The sequence below is a fragment of the Solea senegalensis genome, linkage group LG14 (genome assembly GCF_019176455.1).
Source record: "Solea senegalensis isolate Sse05_10M linkage group LG14, IFAPA_SoseM_1, whole genome shotgun sequence".
NCBI classification, from domain to species: Eukaryota; Metazoa; Chordata; class Actinopteri; order Pleuronectiformes; family Soleidae; genus Solea; species Solea senegalensis.
In genome coordinates this window covers 8,426,434-8,451,142 of record NC_058034.1, presented here as the reverse complement: position 1 = coordinate 8,451,142, position 24,709 = coordinate 8,426,434, and the positions used below count along the sequence as shown (strand labels likewise).

The 24,709-nt window shown below is 39.5% G+C and overlaps 2 protein-coding genes across 2 annotated transcripts; both read right to left on the bottom strand.

The window, feature by feature from the left end:
* Window positions 1-1,266: 1,266 nt before the first annotated feature.
* On the bottom strand, window positions 1,267-8,165 carry rx1 (retinal homeobox gene 1). The gene is made up of 4 exons (XM_044043196.1): window positions 7,919-8,165; window positions 6,845-7,174; window positions 4,503-4,756; window positions 1,267-3,855 (listed from the first exon to the last, which is right to left on the bottom strand). The coding sequence occupies exons 2-4, from the start codon at window positions 7,146-7,148 to the stop codon at window positions 3,322-3,324; spliced, it is 1,092 nt and encodes a 363-aa protein (XP_043899131.1). The 5' UTR covers window positions 7,149-7,174; window positions 7,919-8,165; the 3' UTR covers window positions 1,267-3,321.
* A 4,936-nt stretch (window positions 8,166-13,101) lies between these two features.
* matk (megakaryocyte-associated tyrosine kinase) lies at window positions 13,102-23,934 on the bottom strand. Its single transcript, XM_044044819.1, has 13 exons — window positions 23,645-23,934; window positions 23,455-23,497; window positions 21,987-22,100; window positions 21,752-21,867; window positions 21,268-21,487; window positions 19,764-19,857; window positions 18,866-18,931; window positions 18,632-18,731; window positions 18,381-18,465; window positions 17,570-17,643; window positions 17,234-17,429; window positions 16,967-17,053; window positions 13,102-14,723 (listed from the first exon to the last, which is right to left on the bottom strand). The coding sequence occupies exons 3-13, from the start codon at window positions 22,098-22,100 to the stop codon at window positions 14,532-14,534; spliced, it is 1,344 nt and encodes a 447-aa protein (XP_043900754.1). The 5' UTR covers window positions 23,455-23,497; window positions 23,645-23,934; the 3' UTR covers window positions 13,102-14,531.
* Between the last annotated feature and the right edge of the window lie 775 nt (window positions 23,935-24,709).

Genomic DNA, 24,709 nt, shown 5'->3' with positions numbered 1-24,709 from the left:
CAGCCATCCCACCCTCCCTCTCTCTTTTCCTCTCCACTCTCTGTCTCTTTCTCCCACACTTTACTACATCTTAATCTCTCTCAATGTTTCTCTTTTTTACTTTCTCCTGCTCTGACTTCCTCACATTCTCTGTCTCTCCTTTCATCTTTTCTACTCCAAAGCATTTTCACCTCTCTGTTTTATCCAGACAGAATTATGGTTGTTCGGTTCTTTGAAAACACCACTAACACGTGACCTCATCAACCTGAAACAACATGTGATAGACGATGAATCGCTTCACTCTCACCTGTGCAATAAAATGCAATGCGTTCTCTCTATCATCCTTGATATCTGAGTAACAAAAACAAGTTCTCCACTTGTGATTGTATATTCCTGAAATGGTTTGCTGGAAATGGCATGTCATGCATGAACATATGAAATATTCTAAACAAATATTATATACAATAGCACTAATGATACCATGATTTACACTAGTTCTTGTATAATTCAAACAAAAAAGTATACTGTCAAGCAAATTATATACAATATTCACGTCCAGACAATAAGAATCATTGATTTCTGGCGTCTAGAAATGAGCAATGTTGTTTCAAGCCATCTGTACGTCTTTCAAGACAAGTGCATGTGATTTGGAGATGATGGGATGTTTAGCTTTGCATTTTAAATGTAATGCTTACACTGGAGCAAATGCAGTGAATAATCTTTTTACGACAGGTCAAAGAAAGAAAAAAAAACATTTCTCTCTTTCCTCCACTAACTCGTCCATATGGCCCCTGAAGTGAGGCATGTTCAGGCCTCCATCTGTCCAGGAAAGTGATTCACATATTCAGAAGACCAGCGAGTACAGCGGCACCACTCACTCTGTGAACATGTGTTGCAGTGGCTGAGCCTGCTGGCCTGCCTGCTTGGGGCAATTAGGGAGCCCTGTGGTCAGCACCCCCACCACCCCAACCCCGATGAAGCACTGATTGATTGGAGTCTCATCTTCCTAACAGGCTGGCACTCTGCCACCAAACCATGGAAAAGCAGAGAGGACTGGGAGGGGAAAAAAAAGAAAGAGAGAGAGAGCACTTCAATAACAGAGAGACCAGGCACAAGTATTGGGGGAAAGAAAGAAAAATATCCCTGCCCGTGTATGTCAGATGATACCGATTATATTGTTGTAATCTTGGATAGACTTAAAAAAAAAAAAAAAAGAACATGTGGGAATGACTGCACAGGTCAGCATGAAAGTATGGCAGTGAAGTGCAGAGAAAGTGAGGAAACATATTCTACCAAACTGTATTTATTTGCAGTCGTTCTTTACGTTACAGAAGACAATCACTGCAACAATGAGAACTATGACAAGTAAGAAACAAAACAGCCATAGGAAAAAACATCCTGTGCATTTTCACATAAAAAAACAAACTGAAATCTAGTGCAGTTTTGTCCGTTATCTAATCTTTGGCTTATTCTTTGACCAAAATCACATTTATGTAGTCATCTTAATGTGCAAGGTAATCCTTTTTCCCCTTTTGTGGATCTGGTATCATCCAACAGGGAGTCTAAATATAGCAAACAAACAACGTAAAAAATAAAACTAACACTATGACCGATCATAAGTGACAGATGTAACACTGTTTTCCCACATCAATGGATTTTCCCACTACCCAGAAATGACTAAATGCTGGATTTGTGCTTGTTGCTGTTGAAGCCGTAATTATGATTTGCTGTCAGAACAACTTCCACATCATATTTAAGTGAAATATCACAACCACACAATGGGGAGTTTTGTTTCCCTCGAAATACATATACAAATGACACAGGGTTCTGACATTGCACCTTAACATGAGGAATTGTCTCTTCTTATTGCTCCATAACAAGTCAAAAGGGTCACCACATATTACCTTTCTTAGCATATTCAGGCTACTGTACTTAATCCCAATACATTCAATACTAACAAGTTGTTCTACTGTCTGAAAGAGGTGTAGAATACAATGTATGTTAATCTAACTTTTCCATAATCTATAGGAGATGGTAAAAGACCAACACCGAGTCAGTAATGACCATATCAGCTAGACAAACCATGTTTCTCCTCCTTTGATACAGAAAGACATTTTACATGACAAAATAGCTACAAGGGCCTATTTAGTGCAGCTCCGAACCTTCCCCCCTCCTTCTTACTTAGACAAAGAGGACACACTTGGATCAATTGTGCCGAACAAAGACTAAACTATGTGGGGTGACGCATCACACAAGGCTCTTTCTGCTGCCCTGCACGTACACGCAGCCACCCAACACTGAGCTGCCAACAGGTTTTCTCCTCTGACAGCCACTCAAGCAAAAAGAGGCTTAGTCTGCTCACTAGCCTTCCTCGCATCCTCCCTTCCTCATCTCCTTCATTAAAGCAAAAATCAGAAAAAGATTATAATCATCCAGGATTTCTTGATTTGTCTATTCTAAGACTTCATCATACCTCTGACTCCAGTTCACTTTCCTGCCACACAATTATGTATTTTAGACTTTCTGATGCCATATGTGAGATCATTTCCTCTTCCTCCAGTCCTTCCAGGGTATCTATGAGCTTCAGGCTTAATTATCTGAAGTGGGCAGCCAGTTTATCTAAAACCTGTTCCACATTTGTCATAAATCAAGACATTCAGAGACCCAGTCAAAGATGTTGATATGTATCACAGTGTGTCAAGTGTCATTGAAATGCAGCTCTCTTTTTAAACTGAGAACCATCATTCACAAAGTTCTCTGAGACTCTGATTGGACTATGAACTATGACACAAAAAAACAACTTTCTGATGAAAAATGGGAAACTGAAATTAGAAGCAACAACACAGAATGTGATGTTTCTGTAAAAATTATCATTGATTATTTTGCAATATAACAATTCAACAACATATTATCGAGAAAACCCGCCAGTATCAGCACATGAGTTATACATTAGTATATACATTCATTTAAAGGGAAGCGTGCTTGTGGTTTCTTACAAAATGTGACAGATGATGAAAGAAGACGAAGTGTGCCGCAGCTCCTGGCTACCAAGAGTTATGTCATCAAGAAGGTGTTGCCAACAGTTTACAGCACCCAAAGCAGCAGTTAACAGCTATGTATAATAAAAAGAAGTGGTTACATTTCACACGATAGACTTCACTCATTTATTTAATGTCCTTGAGATTTCGAAAAACTGACAAACTACATGTCCGAAAATTCTCAGTCTTCAAAGCTCAGAATCAATTTCAGAGCCATCTTTTCAAACTGTGCGCTCACTGTCCATCACCCTGAAGATGTCAGCATCGCCCTTTCCTGGGGACAAACACATGCCAGGTTTGTTAGTCACATGGGTTGCCAGGTCTTGTCCATAGACTGAATGTGTTCTTTTGCTTTCATTCTCAGTGCAGCGATACTCGAGCTGCGCTGGTCCACGTCCTCCAGAGGGTATTTATCAGAGAACGGTGCCGGACACTGATAAGGAGGTGGAGCCATGCTCTGCATCCCCTGACCCATGGATGGATGAGGATGAGTGTGCGGATGAGAATGAGGATGGGGATGAGAATGGGGATGAGAATGGGGATGAGAATGAGGATGAGGAGGATGAGGAGTGGAGTTGAGAAAGCTGTGGCTGGTGTAGCTGGACTGGAGGCCCTGAGGTGGACCCATGAAGCCTGGGATGCTGTGGACCGGTGTGGCACTGGATAGAGGAGAGGTCAGCCAGGGGTCCAAGGGGAGGGAGTTGGCCATTGTACCCATGCTCGTGTGAACTGGTGGCGGGCGGTTGAAAGACAGCATGGGTGAGTCATGGAGCTTCATGGTGCTGGTGTCCAATTTCTCCTGTCGACGCCATTTAGCTCTGCGGTTCTGGAACCAGACCTGGAGGACAAAAATAACAAAAAAAACAAACGGTAGGGGTGAGCGAAGGAGGCCTCTGTTTTTTTACACTATAGCTTTAGAGTCTGACCCTTGACTTGACACTTGACCTTCAATGATGGCCATTAATCCATTAATTACGTGATCTATAACCATATTGTGGTTCTGCTGTAAATCATTATGTAACAACCATGGAGAATATATATCCTTTGGAAGAGGGAAGTTCGTCCGAGTGGAAGTTGATGGGGAGATGAGCTGATTTACATCAGTAAACATTTTCCTGAGCAGTTAATGTCTAATGTCTGGTCCTCTTAAATAGAACATGGTGTCATTTTTGTGAAATTATGTTGTAATTTAGAGGAAAATAGACAATAAAGAACAATTACACCTTTGTAATTGACAGCTGGTATCATGCACATCTGGAATTGTTGCAAAACCTCCCCATGACACTGGTCAAATCGTAAATCTTGAGGATTCACAACACGAATTGAGACTCTTGTGCGTGACGTCGATTTAGTGTCAGTTTAGGACAGGAATTCAGTCACACAGTGTACAAATGTTTCATGTCTGGGGATTGGATGTCTGTGATGCTGACCGTTAAAGCTGTGTTACACTCATGTTGGCTCCTCTGATGCAGTGGTTTCTCTTACCTGGACTCGGACTTCAGGCAGGTTCACCTTCATGGCCAGCTCCTCTCGGCTGTACACGTCTGGGTAGTGGGACTTCTCAAAGGCACGCTCCAGCTCGTGCAGCTGGTAGGTGGTGAACGTGGTGCGGTTGCGTCTGTGTTTCTTCTTGGGCTGATCGTCCTTGCAAGACTCCGGAGACTTGCCTTCATCACTGTCCACACTCTTGCTCGGCTCACTCAGTTCATCGGTACACTTATTTGAGAATAGGCCAGTATCTGTTGATGGAGAAACAGACAAAGAGGATACTTTGTTTTTATTTGGTAAATGTCCATCATCTTCTCAGTACTCTATATGTGGAGATGCAACATTAGCCAGTGATAAAGTCACTGTCCACTGATGCTAAAGGCTGACTGTACACTTGTTCCTTCTCATAATCTTTAGTTAACTTTTCCAAAAACAAACAAAAACATAAGTCAAAGAAATAATAAACATTTAACACTGTCAAGACAGATGCAGATTTAGGTGATATTTTTCTGTGACCCTCTAACACAGTGTCACATTATTTTTTATACTGACATTTGATGCATCGCCATTAATGCATCACTCTGTCTCCTCCTTCTTCATTTTTTTCTTTGCACACCTTGGCTATGAGCTCAAATGTTCCTTAAATACCTAAAACTACATAAAGCATTTGCATGAAAAGGCGCACACTGACGGATCTCCAGGCCGTCACTGTCCTTTCACTGCTTCAACCAAACAACTGACAGTATGTGAATGTAAATGTGAGTTTGTTTCTGTTAATAGGATGTGTTGATGGAGACAAAGGAGGGGGTCACCGTGGCCTTTCAACTGGCAAACGAGAGCAGAGGCAAAGGCAAAGCCCGGTTTTCAGGGGGTTCATTAAGCAGCCATGACAAAGGCCAGGAACTGACAAAGGCAGAGGTCAGGTCTGGTTCAGTGACCAGCTCTTCGGTGTGTCAACCCATCACAGTCGCCAGTCTGAGGGCTGCCCACTGTTTTTCAACCAGCAGGAGGGGGGTGCACTGGGGAACTGGGCTCACTTCACAGGATAGTTACATACAAAAGGGTGATGTCATCGGAGTTTATATTCTTTAAACCAGGAAAGTTATGTTCCCCTCTGTTTATCCACCAAATATGAATTACTCATAGTCATTTTCACTTCTATCTCCAGTTCATGGAAATTATATTTTCCTTCTCTCTGCCACAAAATAACCAAATAAACTGCCAGATTCTGCGTGTATATAGGATCAGATTAAACATGATAAATTTCATCCTTAGACAGACTAATATCAACAACACTTGAATGACCTACTGTACTGTACAATCTAATCTGCATGGAAGAGAAGATTAGGGGAATTCCAAAGGGATAGGATTGCTCTCAGGAACATAACCCCCCCTCCCCATCTTGTTCTGTGATTTATCTCTCAATCTCAATATCAGCCGGTACGGCGTGTAACATGTTGGTTCTGAATGTGCCTGTAAGTGATTTGAAATGGATGTAGAATTTTATTCTATTTCATTTGCAAACACCAGTTAGTGATAGTGAATTTGTCCGCTGCCTTAAGGGGCGGTGGGCAGCACTTATCTGCACCCTTTTAGCAATGGGGGAGTTGGGTACCATGCTTAGGGGCACCCCAGCCCTTGACCTGTCTCAGGATTTGACCTGGAGACCCTACAGTTACAAGCCCAATTCCCCTCCACTGCCATGTGTATTAGTTGCCACTATATCACTAACAATTATCTCAAACAATTACTGTAAAACGAACAGGACTGATTTCTGAACACAACATTTTATGCCAAAAGAATGTCCCATTGTTTGGTTAATTCCATTGTTTATTTTCTATCCATATTTCATTTTTGTTTATGTACATCTGCATCATCACTTCTGAGTGGATATTTAACCAAAAGTTTAAATGATGTGATTTTCATGTGCACTGTCTACTGATATTACACACAATATAATATGTCTCCTCATATTTTTGTGGAAACAAATAACAGGGCCTACTGAAAAAATCACAAGTTAACACTGATAAAGTTGTTGCTCAGAGGCTTCAATAGTCTACATTCATGCAGACAAATCAGCTCTGACTTAACCAGATAAAGTTAACATCTTTAAATAGTTCCTGTGACAAAAACATTGGACTCATTAATGTCCTAATGTCTTTTCACTGGACAAACATTTCTACAAGTCCACTTGTAAATAACATTTGGAGATAAGTGATCTGGATGAATGAGAATCTACATAGACTAAAATACAGGAAAACTGGCACCTGATAAAGTGAGACTAAGTTCTCATCCTAGAAGAAATTCTGCTTTCTATCACCATCATCAGCTTGACTCACCGTGGTACTGCTGCTGCTCTGTGTTGCCATTTCTCAGGGAGGAAAGGTGTCCGCTGTAAGACGGGTGCGACGATGGGTCCTGCTGCTTCCCAGACTCGACCAGTCTATCTATGTCCATTTTCTGAGGTCCAGAGACCCCAGCAGGACTGAGCAGGGGTTCTTGGTCTTTACTGAAACCGAGAATGACATCGATGCTGTGGACGTGGCCCCCCACAGCGAAGCCCCCACCTTTCCCCAACTCGTGGAAGTTGCTGGGTGAGAGGCAGTTGTCATCCACCATCATGGTATCCAGTGATAAATGCATTAGAGCATCTAGGCTCTGACCTGGACCTGAGGTCAGAGAAGAGGATCGTATGAGAAGGACTGAAAGTCCAATAAGAGGTCAGAGATCACTTCAGGTGACAGTCTGTTCATGATTATCTTAATCGCTTGCTCCGAAAGCAGTGCAAAATAAGAGTTAAGAGTTAAGCGAAACTAAAGGCAAGTTAATTAAACATGTATTAAACATACCAGTCCATATTTAACTTGTGAGTAAACCATTAGATGATCTCTGTCTAATGTTCTAAAGTAATGCTGTGTTTAAAATGAACAGAAACAGTACGTTTGGCAGTGTATCAAAGAAAGTCTCGCTCATTAAGCCAAATGCTTTTGTGTGTGATTTGAATCCTCTCTTTGTAAGTAGTGTTCACTCTGCACTGATAATATTTCTTATTTGCATTTAACACTGTCAAAAAGCAGCACTCTCCAAAGATTCAAAGAGCCAGAATCACTTTTTTTTTTTTGGAGGGACTAAGTGAGATGTCTGCAGTTGTGAGGTGTTTCACAGGCAATGAATTCACAGGCTGTGTAACCTGTAAATAAATGATGAGGTTGGTCAATTACAAATTAGGTTTTCTTGTATAAGAAAAGTTACATCTGCAAAAATATGCAGCACATGCAGAGTTGAAGAGAACAGGTGTTGAACCAAAACAGAATAACATGGTTCAAAAGAACTATAGTAGGCACATTTAGTGGATTGGAATTGGATGATTTTCTGATAATTATGTAGAAAGGTTCAATAGTGACAGAGCCTACCTCTTAGAAGTAAATGTGCTGAACTGCTGAAGCTGCTGATGCCACTTCTCTACCAGTTCACCCTCCAAATTCCCTTGTCCACAGATCCACTGTGTGCTTCCTCCACTCACTCGGCTCTACTCGCCCTGCATGTCTCTATGTGCGTCCTGATGAAAACACACACGTAAATAAAAGCACCCAGTGCAAGGAACTTTGAGTGAATGAGTTGAATCACCATGCAGTCTGACTCTGGGAGGAGAGAGGAAGAGGAGGGACACAGCGAGGGAGAGGTGGAAAGGGCTGAGGGGGGTGAAGGAGGTGAAACGTCAGGATTAGGTTTTGTTAATTGGAATCCTTCCACTTTAAGAGTGATTGGCGGCTGTTTTCTACGCCAGTCTTTATTTTAAATGTCTTATCCATTCACCCACACAGGAGGAGGTCTGGGCTAATGAATCCCAAACAAGACTTTCTTTCATAGATTTATTGTTTTAAAGACAAAAAGAGGGGAAAAAACAGTTTCCACTTCGCAAACCAAGCCCCTCATTATTAGGATGTTAAACTGCATGAAAAAGGAAACAGTGATGATAACACATGAGGTGAAATCCAATCTAAAAGACGGATTATCTCATCAACACAAGAGGATGTTTATACCTATTAATTCATGGGCATTTCAAAGTGATTTCGACAACCCAGCAAAATATTTGGTTATTGGTTTTATTCAATTTGGTAAAACTGATAAAAAGATTACACATAGTGTAAGTGCTAACCCACACATTACATTATATACAGTTATTTTAACAAAATTGCAAAAATAGAAAATCCCAGAATATTTATAATATGAATTTGTTCTAAAAGGAATGGCATTTAAAAATAATAATATTAATGAATTTGTTGCTGCAGAGGAAGCTGTGAAAAGAACAAAAATGTCAGTGTGGCTGAAAACTTCATTTTGGAAATTGGGGACAAAAATTGTCTGCATTGTTTGTGTTTGAAAAAGGAAGAAAGAACCAGAACTCATTACCTGGTCCTTGTCTCTGTTTTCCAGCTACATTAGCCTCTACTTCCTTTTAGCAGTCATGCTGTATTGTGAGTAATGTAGGCACCAGGTTCTGTCAAGAAGGAAGCATAAAAATATTCACCTAATCCTATTGCATATATCATGTTTAACTATGTGAGTCTGACACATTTACAGGAACACAATGCTGGATTGTAGCCTCCTCTTAAAGGTGCATTGTGTAAAATTCAGCAACATCTATTGGTGAAGTTGCATGTTGCAGCTGAGTATCTCTGACCTCACTTTCGTTTCTATTCTTTTCAAATCATTCTCTTCTGACGAGAACTGCTGCTCCCTTGATGTTCTCTCTTTTTTGCACCGTTCTCTGTAAACCCAAGAAATGTTTGTGCATAAAAATCCAAGATGATCAGCAGCTGTGTTCAAAGTCAGTTAAAACACTTTTGAACTTCAGCAGGCCGTCTCGACCATGTTTTTGCTGCCATGTGATTGGCTGATTTCAGTGAGGGTAAATCTTTCCTGAGATTTCTTTTGGGCCAGAATATACAGTACTATATATATATTTTTTTTTTTTTTCAGAGGTTAACTAAAAACAGGTTGTGTTGAGTATTGTCCAGTCTGTTGTTTTTGTATTTAAAAGACTTTTCTTTTTAAAGAGGCTTTTAGTTGTACAAGAGTTTTTATTTTATTTTTTGATTGTTTTATACTTTTGATTGTGTTTTCCTGTTTTTAAAACCTCTGTTTTTAATGTACCATGTCTGTATTTTATGTATTTTACTTGTATTGCATTGTGAAGCACTGTGTGATTCCATATCTGTGAAAGGTGCTATATAAATAAAATGTACTTACTCACTGTCTATAATAGACAACTACAATGATCATATTGAAGAAATCTCAGTTTCAGTGTTTGGACTTAAAAAAAGCCCAAACAATCACCTTCCAACAGTATCTTAAATCAAATAAAGAGGATTTAAATTAAAGTTCATATATCAGGAAACCCCTGTAAGTTAACACTTGAGCATATCGCTTGAAGTGCAGCAGTGTAATTATCAGACTGCGTAGTTTTTTCAGATTACAATGTAAGTCACCCTGATCCTATTTGAACTAAAAAAGCAGCTAATGTCAGCTTACTTAGGGAGGTGAGAGGAAGAGATTGAAGGAGGAAGGAAGGTAAAGAGTAACGAGAGGAGAGTACAGAGAGATGCGTGCACACACACACACACGCACACATTGGCAGAATGAGAATGAAATGCATCATTGACACTAATATACCAATTCAGTACGATGTTTCTTTGCCATAACATTGCAAAGTTGGTTTTTATTGAGATGTACTGTACTAGTGTCATAGTAACAAAAATGTTATACAAAAACATCTAAAAGGAAGCTACCTCCTTGTTAAACTTAATGTAATATGCATTTTCAACCATAAAATAAACAAACAAACAATATGGCATTTTTGTCTGAAGGGTTTTATCTGACACTGTTGCTTTCACCTTCTGTCCAGATTCACTGCATACGGTTTTAATTTGGAGATGATTTGATGGTCCAGTAACTCTTTTCTTCTATTGCATATAATATCTTTCACTATCATGAATCCCTGACCAATGGTCAGGTCTTTGTTATATACCTTCTTCCTGCCATCCTGACAATAATATACTATTTTCCCAGGATGAAGAGCTTCTAACACCTTCGTAGAGTCAACGAGTGTGTGAGGAATTAGTAAGTATGAGAAACTTTTGTTTTGGTTTTGCATCCAATTCCATGACTTATTTTAATTCCACTGCTGTCTGTAAGTCTAAATGTAACCCTAACCTTAACTTACCACTAATTAGACACCTAATAAATAGTCACAAAAATGGCTCCAGTGTGTAACAACAGGCAGGCTAATTGGCAGAAAGTGAATAAATTACTTAATTAAGTGTATAACTGCGTTGAAATGAAAGCAATGTGGTTTTCATAGACTTTTATGATTCAATTCATGACCTATGATGTAATGTAATAACAGCTATGACAACTTTGAAGTGTATTTCAAATTAGTAAGCATTATTTATGCTAATTTGTTTGCCTATTACACTGTTCATCACTGTTAAACCGAGTAATCTCTTTAAAGTCAGTGTGAAACACCAGAAATTAAATACATTTAAATAATAACTTAATAAAAAGTTAAGTTAAAGCTGCTCTTTAGATTCTTTGGTTTAGAATGATTTATTGATATTTATGCATTCATTTTACACTTTAATTTTAATATTATGACATATTATTGTATCTTTTGTAATTATAATGGTTTTGCAATCAAATAAACCTATTGGACTTTCTCTCTCTCCCTACACTGAATCTATTTTTATTTTTGTGGTGACACCAGAGTAGATAAACACTTTCAATTCCTTACAGACAGTCAGTTTTAACTCAGTCCTCCTCATGCCAATCTATAGATTTTCCCTTCCCTTAAGTTGTCAAGTCTCAGTCACTATCTAACACTGAGCACTGATTGGATTCACTGTCACAGTTTAGAAGTTATTTTTAAAGTTGTACACTGATACAGCGGAAGTCCGGTCTTTGGTCTTTAGTTCAGGTAAACAACAGGACACATTCAAAATAAATCTTTTTCTTTTCAATCAGATAGTCATGTCCATAAATATACAGTAATCATTTTAATGAAGTGAAGCAAAGGAAAGAATGATGCGTACTGTTTGCAGAGATGAGCAGCTGTTCAGATGTAGTTTTCCAGGAAAAGCATATTATGTGCTTACAGCATGGCTCAGAGAGCTGTTGGTCTCTACTTTGTTCTTATCCTTGTTCCTTCTGTAGTGGCCACAATCTACTTAAATCTAACCAAGCTAAGCCCCATTAGGTCAATCTGCAGCAGCGTTCCTCTGACTTTTCTAATTTGCATTCTTTCAGAGGTTAAAAAAACACTCACCCACAACCCACTTGGTCAATTACTAACAATGGTCAAGAAAGTGCTTCCTATAAAGAGGTTAAAGTACAGTGTAATAGCATCAGAATGCTTGTTTTAGGGTTTATCCTACTCCAGTCCATATGTCTTCTCTCCATCAATAATTAGTAAATAATGAATGATATGGATTTAAATGAAACCTTCTTTAATTATGCTTTGTCCCTGTGGTTACATTTGGGCCCTAAAACAGGAAAAAGGTATGCAGAAATGTGAGGTAATATGTCATAATGTATACTGGATTCATATTTTGAGCAACACTTGGTTTTTCCTGATAAGTAACATTTTCAACACAGCTGTAAGAAAAAAGAAAGAGGAAAAAAACAACAAAGAGAGGAAAATATACAAAACATACCTCACATATGTACACATTTTCCAGATCAAAATGGAACTAAACAGTTGTTCGTGAACTTATGTTTTTAAAGTACTTTTTTTTATTTTTCTCCAACTGTGTCATTTGTGCTGTGTAGTTTTCTGTGTTTGAATTTTACAGTATTATTACTTTTTTTAATTTTGAAAGGTGTGATATTCATAGAGCTATTGTTATTATTATATTCTTAGTTATCACAGTAGTAGTAGTAGTTGTAATAGTTGTAGTATTAGTAGTATAGGTCAGCAGCAGCAGCAGTATAGGTAGTAGTCGTAGTAGAAGTACAGGTAGTAGTAGTAGAAGTATAGGTAGCGGTAATAGTGGTAGTAATAGTAGTAGTAGTAGTGGTAGTAGTATAGGCAGTAGTGGCAGTAGTAGTAGTAGTAGTTGTAGTGACAGTACAAGTAGTAGTGGTAGTAGTTGTAATGGTAGTAGTAGTAGTAGTGGCAGTATTAGTAGTAGTAGTAATGGTTGTAGTATTAATAGTAGTAGTGGCAGTAGTAGTGGTAGTAGTAGTAGTAGTAGTAGTAGTAGTAGTATTGTGTAATGTATGTAAAAAATGAATGTAAAGGTGAAATTCAGCACTTACTCCTCATGGGGACTGTTATATACGTTTAAATTTAAGTTTAACACCACTTATTGCGCTAATGTCTTTTGTCTCTTAAGGAAAAGCTGACAGTAACAGCTGAGAGCTGGTTCTTTGTCTATCTGTCACTGCTTCAGCAGATTAAGTCTTCACTGAGCATTAGAAAAAAACATCTCAGCTCACCCATTAACACATTAAAGGTCTATCCCCAGACCTCTATACATCAGTGCTGAAAGAAAATCCTCCACAAAATAAAAACTCATCCTCATAAAAGACAACAACATTTTCATTATTTCATTTCTTTATTTTTACATTTGGTTTCTTTATAAATCCTTGTGCAGAAAAACCGCTGCTCATCAGTAAGGTTGAGTAAATCACAGCAGATTGAACTATATTAAAGGACTCTCGTATGATAACAACAGATAAAGCATCAAACCTCAATTTGGTATCCATCTCCTGGGACAGAGACAAGCAGGCTTACACAGACTTAAAATAAAATGACATCTTTTATTTAGTCTTTAGACGTGATGGTAATCCAAAAGAGGGGGTTTATTGCATTTTTATTACATAATTACACAGTGAAATGAGTGGTATAGTGAATGGAATGTAATAAATAGAATAACAACTGTAAATGTAAAATAAATAATCACAGTCCAAATGTTTTTTCAGAAGATTAAGGATAAACAAAGTGTTTTGTACCTGCACATACAGAGAGATCCCACGAGATAACAAAAAATTACAAAGTCACTCACTATAATCTCAAAATCCTGATAAAGAGGAAAAGGAAGGTAGCAATAAATACCATATTTCCCTCAGATTTAGTCTTATGAAACAAACTAAATTTGATTAAATTCAAACATTTGAAATAAATAAATCAGAGTGTACCACAAACTGACCATTAACCAAAACACTTTGAGAAAATCTGAAACAAGTGAATAGTTATTTAACAAGTGTAAAAGTTAGTAAAAGTCATTACTTTTACATCTGCCAAGGTGCTGATGTTTGTCTGTTTGTGAGCAGCATCACTCAAAAAGTTCATGTAAAGTATCTAATTATACATTTAGACATTTTCTCCCCACATCTTAGGACCAATATAACATGACCTGCAGTTAACCTGCATTTAGTCTTCATCTGGAACTCTGTATTGCTGAGTCTACACGTATTACACTCTGTTGAGACTTCAGTCAGTGGTGTTTATTGTCCTGTAAGTTGATAAAAAATGTACTCTAATTGGCCACACATAGCAAAAAGTCTAGATTTAGTATACAGTTGTGGGAACATGTAAGCAAATGGCACATGGTATAATGTTCATTCTGTTCCATTCTTTACTTAACCATATAGAATGGAGGATTAAAGCTATTAACTTTATTCACTTATATACATAACGTGGTACAGCGGCTCAGGCCAGCTTCACTCTCGGCCTGAGTCGCACTCAATATGTTCCCAAGAACAACTCTAAAAGGTGAGTTAGTAGCCGCCACCGATTAAACATTCAAGTGGCTGGTTAGAATCATTGTCTCCTTCCATCCACCAGGTTAAATTAATCCACTGGGATTGAAGTGAAGTGTGTGAGATGCAGCTCACTGCTTCATCAAGTGTGATGTACACAAGAACGCCAATTCGTGGGTCAACTGTCCTAAGAGCGAGCACTCCTGTTTTTCACCATTGTGAGATCAAAATGTACCCAGATCTTGACTGGATTTCATTCTGATGCTATGACCCAGGGTCCAGACTAACTTTACTCATCTCTCGCTCCAGTTTCTCCCTCAGTTTGTGGAAGGTAGGTCTTCTGCGTGGCTCCTGCTCCCAGCACATCATCATCAGTGAGTAAACCCCAGTAGGACAGTCCTCCGGAGCTTGCATTCGATAACCTCCCTCCACTTTTTCCTTCACCTCCTTCAAAGACTTCAGAATCAGGAGAAACAGGGGGAAAGGAAAGAGGAAAAGAGAGGCAATGAATTCAGTTGAGCTAAATAAACATTCAGCCTGATAATGTTGCAGTTGGAAAACAAACTGAACGTTGTCATTACATAAAACAAATCACTTACACAGACACTTGTTGCTCTCGCCTCTTTGTCTGAGACACTTTGTCTCTCAGTTTGCACTCTCTCTCTCTCTCTCTCTCTCTCTCTCTGCCAGATATCAACAGACAGCTAATTATGTGGAGCTGAGTTTAATTGAGGGCACAATAAACTTGACCCAAATAAATTAACCTTTTTAGCAGGCTGTAATTGGGATACTCGTCGACATTTAAAAGGACACCACCTGACGTATTGTGCAAAATAAACATGAAGGCCAAGTCATGGCAACTGTCCCTGCGATTAATGCTGCCTGATCCTGCTGTCCTCACTCAACTACCTGCCAAGACAAATCACCTGGGGTCAGGGAGCAGGGATTTCAAGAGACAGACTAGTGCGACAAACAGGGCTTTATTTATGTAGCATGTTCCTTTTCAGACGCTCCTTTACATTGTTAATATGATCCACCTTCTTCCCAAATACACCTACACACTTTGACTTCTGTGACACTGACAAAGATTAACTTCCACTTCCTCCCAACCAGTGCCAACGCAGTTGATAAAGTAGATTAAATAACAATATGAAAACAATACAATTAACCATAAGATTAATTCCTCATGTTGGCCAAACAAGATGTACAGGTAACAACGTGACAAGTGACCTGCCCCGTCTCGCTGCTAAACCTCTGTCCTGATCGCTGACGCAGTTCCTTAAACTGTGTGACCCGAAGTGGTTTCCTGCTCAGACACACTAAGTCAATCTAGTGATGACGTATCTGTTGACGCTCTTTCCTGAGGGAATCATTTCAAGAGGAAAACTAATGTGGAGAGGACACATCCTCCCCAGGGCCCAGAACTTGACAGGGCTTTTCATTTGGTTCTATCAGTTACCAGTTGTTACCTGCTGTAGTAATATTTATTTCTGTGATACAGAACAGCTGTTTAAAGGACTGTGTTATATGGAGTGTTCCATATAATTTGACATGAGTAAAAGCATGTACATACAGCAAGGCCATCCTAAGAATGTAGTGATAATCTTCTTACCCTACAACCTGAGTGTGTACTTAGTGTACGACAGGGGTTCATTTGAGCCGGATCCTGCCAGAACAAGATCCGGCACCTTGGTTGTAGCACCTAATTTTGGCCTCCCTGTGTTCCGGTACTTATTTGGGCAGATCCGGTACCTCTTATAAAAAAACCCCAAACATATATATAGAACTTGGAGAACCGTATGTTATCTCAAGGATAAAACTGGATATAACAAGTTAATTGAGGAGGGGAAGGTGCTTTACGCACAGTACTGGCCCGAGGACGCAGGTGCGCTATATGGAGGGACTGAGGTTGAATCACTGTGTCATGTATACTGTAAGTCCCACCTGTGGTGATGTGGGCCATGGATATTATTTGAAATCGAAGCTTGTAAGTCCCACAGTGTGGCAAGTGGGCATTTTCATGTTGTTTTCAGCACGTTTTCTGTATATGTTCCGGGACCTGTGCCCGTCTCGTCATCCCTGAGCTGTCATATGTACTTTGCGTTCCGGCACCTTATGATTTACAAATTGAGCACTGGTGTACGAGTATTGTGTAATCCTTTCACAAAGCAACAGTGACAACAAGCCAGTTCTGTTAACAGGGAGGGCACTGAGTGGTTTCTCTTGGTTGCTTATTGGTGAAAATCTGAGTTAATTGTCTGCTCTCAGTTTGGCAAAGTTGTAGAAAAAAGCTGTGAAGATTTGTGAAAGAAATTTAAATAGTTTTTTGTGTTTAAATGGAGAAGCTCAGATCCACTGTGAATATTGTAAATCCTTCCCAGCAGACTGATAATGATTTCGTTTTCTATTTTTCCCTCCTTCCTTCCTCTTTCTCTATTATAGCTACATATCAACACATCCGTGACAAAAAAAACAAAAAACTATTACCATAACACCACAATATGACATGCTCCTTCTGCCAGACTCTGACTGGCTTTTGCTTTCTTGTGTTTGACTCTCCTTTTATTTTGGGCTTGTCCTTCACTTTGTTTTGTATCTGATGTTATTAAGTAGTTGAGGTTATTATGTATATAAGGGTCTGCAGTTGGTCAAACAGTGGGGCTGAGGGGCAAACACTCACACATGTACAAATGACCTACCATTTTAGGATAAGGTAGACGGCCATATGAGAAGATCTCCCACAGTAGGACACCATAACTCCAGACGTCTGACTTTGATGAGAATTTCTGCATGATGGCATCAAGGAGAAGAACAGTTAAAATTACTGTAATTGTGTAGTATTTATTTAAACTAACAGTGATCATAATAATAATAATAATAATAATAATAATAATAATAATAATGATGATGATGATAATAAAAAACTAAGCCATGATGAAAGCAGCATAGCAGCCCTTCAAACTGACCTCTTTCTTCAGAGCTTCAGGTGCAGTCCATTTGACAGGTAGTTTGACACTGTCGGACACCTTGGAGTCCAGCTTTGTCAGACCAAAGTCACTGACCTTGGCCACACTCTCATCAGAGACCAGGATGTTACGAGCTGCCAAGTCTCTGTGAACCAGCTTCTTAGACTCCAGGTACTCCATCCCTTCACACACGTCACTGCAACAATGCACACAATTTGACTTTCATGACACATGCTGCAAGAATATTCACTGTCCATCCAGTGACAGCGTCTGCATACAGTATCATTTCTGTTGTGAACATTACTAGGTTTAATATGAATATTTCAAAAAGCTTACAGTGCAAAGCGGAGCAGCTGAGCTGAGCGTACAACAGAACGCCCCCTTGTCCTGAGAAAATTAACAAGGTTTCCCTGCAACATAGAAATCAAATCAAGGTTATTTGAGACGATTTCTCACACTCGTAAGACTGTAGTGTGTAACTTTTAAATATAAACAAATGTCCGTTAAATTCAAACCATTGGTTCATGTCAAGAGTTTTATGTCAAGAAAGACATAGAGGCAAAGCAGCATTGTGCTAGTACAGCAAAAGTGAATTCTACTGCTCAACTAAAATACGGCCAAACGGGTTGTGACTTGGCTCACGATTACTGTCTCTCGGCAGTGGTGTCACTAAATACACAAATACAAATTGACTCCTCTGTTAAATATTGAGATTTTAGAAATGTCCTTGCTATATGTTGACTGATTTTGAAGTCTTTTTTAACTGATCTACAGTTCCACATTGTTCAGTTTGATTCTTGTGTCGGGCGACACTTTCTGACCCATCAGTGGACGGCAGTCTGTCCATGTCACGTTCCGCTCGCTTGGAACCTCCTCAGAGAAGGTACCAAAAAAAGCACCAGGTACCAGGTACTATCCCTAATGGCAATGCAAAAAAAAATAAAAAAACCCAAGTAGAGTCGAGCCAAACTGAGTCTCACTAAAACTGTATAATGGAAAAGCCACAAAAGACCAAACCAAGGTAGAAAAATACTATACTATTACAATGTTGTTACTGTACTATTGAATGTTAAGTGTTACCATGTTATCTTATTATTATGAGAATATCTACCCTGAGGAATGCAGATGAATGAGGTGTTTACTATACCTTAGTCATGAGCTCTGTTACAATATGAAGCCCTTGGTGAAGAATGACACCCAGTAATCTCACCAGGTTTTTATGTTGGAGTTTCCTGCGAGAGAAGAATCTCATGTGAAACTAATATAAGTCAAAGATAACAGCAGTAATTTTTAATTTTTTTTTAAATTGACACATAATTGACTAATTCAGAACTTCCTCAAATGTTTGAAAAGTGATGTAGAAAAAGAACAACAAAGTGAGGAAATCCTCAGACTCACGTCATGACTGCAGTCTCCTGCAGGAAGGCCTGAGCAGTGACGTCACATTTAATGATCTTTACTGCCACCCTCTGGCCCATGTACTCTCCTTCATACACAGCTGGTTTGGAGAATCATACCCGTTATTTTAACATCATATCACCATCCTTGCTGTGATGACAGCACTTCACTTCTGCTAAATCTTTTCCAACATGATTCTCATGAGGGCATATGGCATAATGAATGAAAGCTCACCACCAAACTCTCCCTCTCCGATGTTCTCTCCCAGTGTGAGCTTCGCCAGGTCCAGCAGCCACCCAGCTGGAGAGGACAGAGACAGTCCAGTAAACCTGACACACTACTTACTTTCTTGATTATTATTAATATTAGTTAAAGATATTGACTATAGTTTACAACCATTTGTGTGTATTAGGGCCACAAAATGGACTGGAGGGCAGCCATAGTTTCAAAAATGTAATCATCAATCTATTTGTTTCTTGAGAAACGACAAAAACTTATTTAAACAGAACGCATATGTAGTGCGTCAGCCTTGCAGTTGACCACTACCAGTAATTTCCTCCTCCGCAAAAGAGATGATTTCCTCCAAGTCTGTGTGATTCTTTCTTGGAAAACAGACTCAGTTTCTTTCACAATCTCTTCAAAGTCCTGATGCTAACGATAACGAGGTGCTGATGTGCCAAAGGATTAAGTATTTCCTTATTTGTGAAGCCCAAACCAAAATACAAGTTCATAAAATGCTCCTCGTTCCTCATCAGTTGCAGCTGATCATCTGAGATTTTGCTTAAATAATAATTATGATTTTATTCTCGTAGTATTACAACTTTATTTTCATCATAGTACAATAGTACGCAAGCCTTCTTTCCTTTACTACTATGTCCAAAATAGTCAAACAAGCCAGAAAAGAAGCTTACTACTCAAAATAAGAATAACTATATCCATTCGGATATGCAAAGACCACTGTAGAAAGAGAGGAGTGAGTGAAGGATCTGCAGTTTCATTATTAGATGCCACTAAATCATACACCATGGACCCTGTTTGGCCAACACATGCAGTATTTATCAATCCTTGTAAAGAAAGACACTGTTGTATGAAGAAAGTCTTCTCAGGACACAAACTGCAACATCAGACTTACATTTAGACAGCTCTAACTCAGCTGACTTGGTCCCTTGTTTTTGTCTGGGCTTCAGAAGCATTGTAGCAATCGAGCCTTTGTTCTTAGAATAGAACTGCAAAGACAGAAACATGACATCAGATATTCATCAAAGTTAGTAACATAAGGTGTGATAGATTTTTCACAACAAGACTAGAACATCCGTAATTTCATCTGTATGTCCATATTTGGTTTAAACAATACTTGCACTGTATATCTTATTTGTGGTGTTACTAATAACACCACATAGTCAGTTTCACTGACACTTTGACATAGAGAGTTTGAGTTCTGCAGAGACACCACCTCAGTACTCAGGAAGCCATTCTGACACTGCGGTAAGGACTGTGGCTTCATGAGAAAAAAAAAATATTTATAACTAAGGTTAAACTAGGTTTAAGATAAACTGCATGATACCAAGTGAGTAGAAATAAAAGACGTTTGAGAAAAAAAGTTTGAAAAAAAGTGTGATTGAGCAGTGGCTAAATTGAAATGCACCAAATAAATGTTGGACTATCTGCAATCTAAAGGCACAAGAGCAGAGCAGTTAATAATGTGCAGCCTAAATATTGATGTGGTGCGTTCTCCCTCTGTTTCCTAACTTGTACTAAGTCGGCGACTCTGACTCAGACCTGACGCATCTGTTGCTCCCTGATAAGATGCTGTGGATGTGTGAGCACAAACACAGATAAGACAAAAATGGCATGGTGCTTCATGAGTTTTCCCGTCTGTGAGTCAGTTTGACGTATGAAAAATGTCAGGCTGACAAAAACTGTGCGTGTAAGACATGGAGACTCTGTGGGCTCCAGGCAAAAGACACTCAATGGGTCCTGCATTGAACCAAAGTGAAGCAAGCTAATGGCACTGGGCCTTGTTAGGGACTTCCCAACAATCACTTTCTCCTGTACAGAGCCAATCAGAGACTTTAAGAGGGTTCTCAGCAAACTGATATTGCTGTGAACTAAATCAGTGAGTGCTTGATGAATAATTTGTTGTTAAACTCTAAATTTAACATTTCTCAGCACATGACTGATGGCACTGATGCTGACACCTGGTTGGTCTGTCTGTCACTGTTCATTACTGATGATGCTAAAAGACAGTGCTCTGTCTGTCACTGTCCTTTGTTTTGAGATATTTGACATATGTGATATCTTTTGATATGTGCTTGAATTTAAAGGTGGCCCCGTGTTGCTGAGTGTTTGACTGTGTTTTTAACTAGACTAAACAAGACAATATTACATTACATTACATTACATGTCATTTAGCAGACGCTTTTATCCAAAGCGACTTACAATGGAATCAAGTACAATTAGCCAGGGGTGGAATCGAACTTGCGACCATGATGTCTTTGGTACACAAGGTAGGGTCTTAACCACTGAGCCACTCCACCCCCACAATATAAGATCTTCTTATATGTGAATATTTTCTGTTAGGAAACACTAAAGCTAGATTAAGTTTATCTCCAAGAGGTTCCAGTTAACTGTCTTACCTCAACAATGTCAATGAGGTTGTAGAAATACTGTGTGTTGTCGATGGTCAGCTTGTTGTCCTGATAAATCACACGGTAGTGGATGACCTCTCCAGAGACGCTTACACACAGTACGTAGTCACCGGGATGGCGTATAGACTCTCTCACCAGGAACAGGCCGTCCTCAGGTGGCTGCAGCTTACACACAGCCTCCGGACCAGAGATCTTCCCATGAAACCAACTGGTGAACAACATAAACATGAAGTCATGCCACTGCAATGTCCATTTATGTTCCAACATCTATATTTATTTGTTGAATGTATATGGGACCAAAAAAAACTATTCAGCAGCCAACATATCAAAATTAGACAATGTTTGTTTGTATATCTAACATTAGCCTGCAGCGTAGTCACAAGATAAGTCATGACCAAACAGTGACACAATATCAAACTTTTGTGAGCAACACAGGGTGTACAATTCTGAGGAAGTGGAAGAAGAGACATACGGCATAAGGCTGAGGCTATGATCGACACGCAGAGCCTCTCTTTCACGAACATTGGTGGAGTTGATGAGTCCTTCCTCTCCTGTGCTGTTGTGTGTAGCTTTGTAAAACCCCTTTCTCTGCAAAGAAACAAGAGTCTTATGTCATATATAGAAACAAAAAGAGGATGTCCACTTACAAGTCTGTATAAATAGTGCCTTAGCTAAATATCACTTGACTAAAAAAAACATGTCAGTACCGTGCTGATGTCGACAATAGTGAGGATGTCTCCTTTGTGGTATGCCAGTTCTCCAGGTTTGGGTTTTCTGTGGTCTCCCTTGGCGACACACTGTGTACCAGCAGTCCAGTTCATCTGTGGAGGCAGAGAGACAATAATGAAAAAGACATCCACCCAGAGACTGTATATATTAAAAAAAATCTATGAGGACATTAGCCTGGGGACGTTAGCCTACTTCCCATTTGATTAATAATGTCAGTTCACATTTTCCCGATGAGTTAATGGTCTCATTGGCTGGTTTCAGGACATCTCCATCACAAGATGATGTCAATTTTGGAAATTACATTCCCATTTAGAGGAAAATAGATGATAAAGTACGACACATATGAGTGAGTAGACAACAGAGTGATTGACAGCTGGATTTGCCCAAGAGGAACCTGGTTGCAGATGACGTCTGTGAACTTCCAGTTGCAAAACGTCATGGCCACATTGTGAGTCTTGAGGATTCAAAACAGGAGTTACATTCTTATAAGTAACTTCTTTTTTTTGGTGGGGGACCAAAAATTAACAGGAAAATGGAGGCAACAAAAAGAGTCTTTGCAGGGACCGTCTGTGGATGTCAGAAGTATATTGACCATATCTGAGTTTATTGTCCACATTCATGTCAAAAATTGTCAGTGGCCCATTAGTTGTAGTCGTTCAGCAGGTCCAGTATGACAGTGACATCCAAGCAGTATGTGGTGAGGAGTGAGGCGCTGATGCAGTCATTTTTGTGTAGAAGGTGTAGAGCGGGATTTCTTAACCCTGTTCAATACATGGTTCATCATCGGGCTTCTGCAGTGATTGCTGATGAGCTGATCATCGGAATCAGGTGTGTTGGAGCACGGAAACACCTAAAACATGCAGGGCAGTGGGTCCAGGAATGAGAAAGCCTGGTGTACAGGAAAGGGCCAAGTGCACAGCCCATGTTGGTGATGATGGCTGGTGTTGTGACTGTAACTATCCTCACAACATGTGGTCTATTGCTGGTGAAGTGGAGGCATGTAGGTAGCCTACATTATGACATGAACAGCTCAAGTAATGCAACAGGGGTAATCCCTTTGCATTTGATGTGAACTCACCTATACAGTAGGAAACCCCCTGTAAAGACCAGGTCATACTGTACCTTTCACATCCTGCGTCTGCAGAGGGTCACATACATCGTAAACTAGGGTCCACATACAATCTAGCGTTAATGTCTCACATTCCATTCCAGTAGATTTGTCACCAGGATGTTGCCCTGTATGTGCGTGTATTATTTGAGTGATGGGTCGTACAGGTGTGGGTACAGCACACTAAACCTTCTTTTCATAATCCCAAACGAACGATTATTTGTTGTCTTTTTTTGACCATACTGCGTGTGTGTGTATCTGTGTGTAGTGTCCATGAGGACCACTGCGAAAATTGGCGGACAATGAGCTGTGTGAATATTACTAATAACAGTACATACCTTTGCAGTGAACAGGAGGGCTGAGCACGGCTGTGTTGAGCACCTGTCAAAGACAAAAAAACGCCTCTAAAAAAACAGTACACGTCTTCATATTTGCTGTCGAAGAGCACAGTGGAGTTACAGAAGTAAACGTATACAGAAGAATAAAGCAGCTGACATCGCGTTCAGTCTGGTCATGAATGTTCAGTACCTGCAGTTCTCCTCCGGACGAAGACGAACGAGACAGAACCGAACTCTAAACACCGGCTTTAAATCCTCAGCAGCTGCTGTCGTCGTCGTCTCCTCCTTCTCTTCTTCTCGTTGTCATTGTCAGTCTAATGTGACTTCGTTAAAACAAACCCAGTGTCTGTCTGTCAGGAGCAGATACTCTACATTAATACATGTGCGCCGCTGCAGCTGCTGCCGTGTGAGTCTGTCCGTCAACACACTTCCTCAGTTTCTAGATAAATGTAGTTTATATTTGATGAGGCGACGAAATAAGTGACGCTGAGGTTGGACTGAAACACTTCCCCCTTTTTTTCTCTCTCTCTCTCTCTCTCTCTCTTGCGTTTAGACAAGTGCTCTCCAAAGTGTGGCTCGCGGCCCACTGGTGGACCTCGCAGGTAGGAGTGTCCATTTACCAAATTCAATTAAAAAGGTATACATTATTAAGGACACATAAAATTGAAATACAGGATTCACTGATAACAAAAAAATACAGTCAGTTTATTTACAATTAAATTGTCCACATATAGCCCATAAACTGTGTTTAATGGAGTGAGCTGCAGCTTGTGCATGTGTCAAGAATACCTAGCATTACTGGACCTAAAAGGCTCAACTGTCCCTCTAAAAACCTATCGACCAAAGAAGAAGAAAAATAAAGTCTGCTTTAAGAGATGCATTTAAAAAATGCCAAGGTCTGACTCCATATGTTTTTACTGTATTTTTACAGTAAAATACAGTGTATTTTTTACTGTAAAAAATAGTTTTTACAGTATTTTTTTTTACAGTTATGTAAAAAATAAACCAGATGCTGAATAACAGTGCAGCTCCTTGTGTTATTCACATTTTAAGGATGCACATTTTTATTAACAACATACATCTCAGTTATGGTAAAAAATTGTATCTATTAATTGTTAATCTATTAATCTATAATCTATTACATCAATGTTGTGGTTCTTGCAAATGTATAAATCTGGGCAAAGGCCTCAAGAGTTTTGCCAAATTGTTAGTGGACCTCGAATCTGTGCTTGCCGATGTGTGAGGTGTTTACCAA

Excerpts from the sequence above, each read along its gene's own strand:
- rx1 (XM_044043196.1), bottom strand. The coding sequence starts at position 7,148 with ATGCATTTATCACTGGATACCATGATGGTGGATGACAACTGCCTCTCA. Across the intron at positions 4,757-6,844 it reads AGAGCAGCAGCAGTACCACG|ATACTGGCCTATTCTCAAAT; the intron begins GTGAGTCAAGCT and ends CTCCATCAACAG. Across the intron at positions 3,856-4,502 it reads TGCCTGAAGTCCGAGTCCAG|GTCTGGTTCCAGAACCGCAG; the intron begins GTAAGAGAAACC and ends TTTGTCCTCCAG.
- matk (XM_044044819.1), bottom strand. The coding sequence starts at position 22,100 with ATGAACTGGACTGCTGGTACACAGTGTGTCGCCAAGGGAGACCACAGA. Across the intron at positions 21,868-21,986 it reads CTATTGTCGACATCAGCACG|AGAAAGGGGTTTTACAAAGC; the intron begins GTACTGACATGT and ends GTTTCTTTGCAG. Across the intron at positions 21,488-21,751 it reads CATAGCCTCAGCCTTATGCC|TTGGTTTCATGGGAAGATCT; the intron begins GTATGTCTCTTC and ends GTTGTTCACCAG.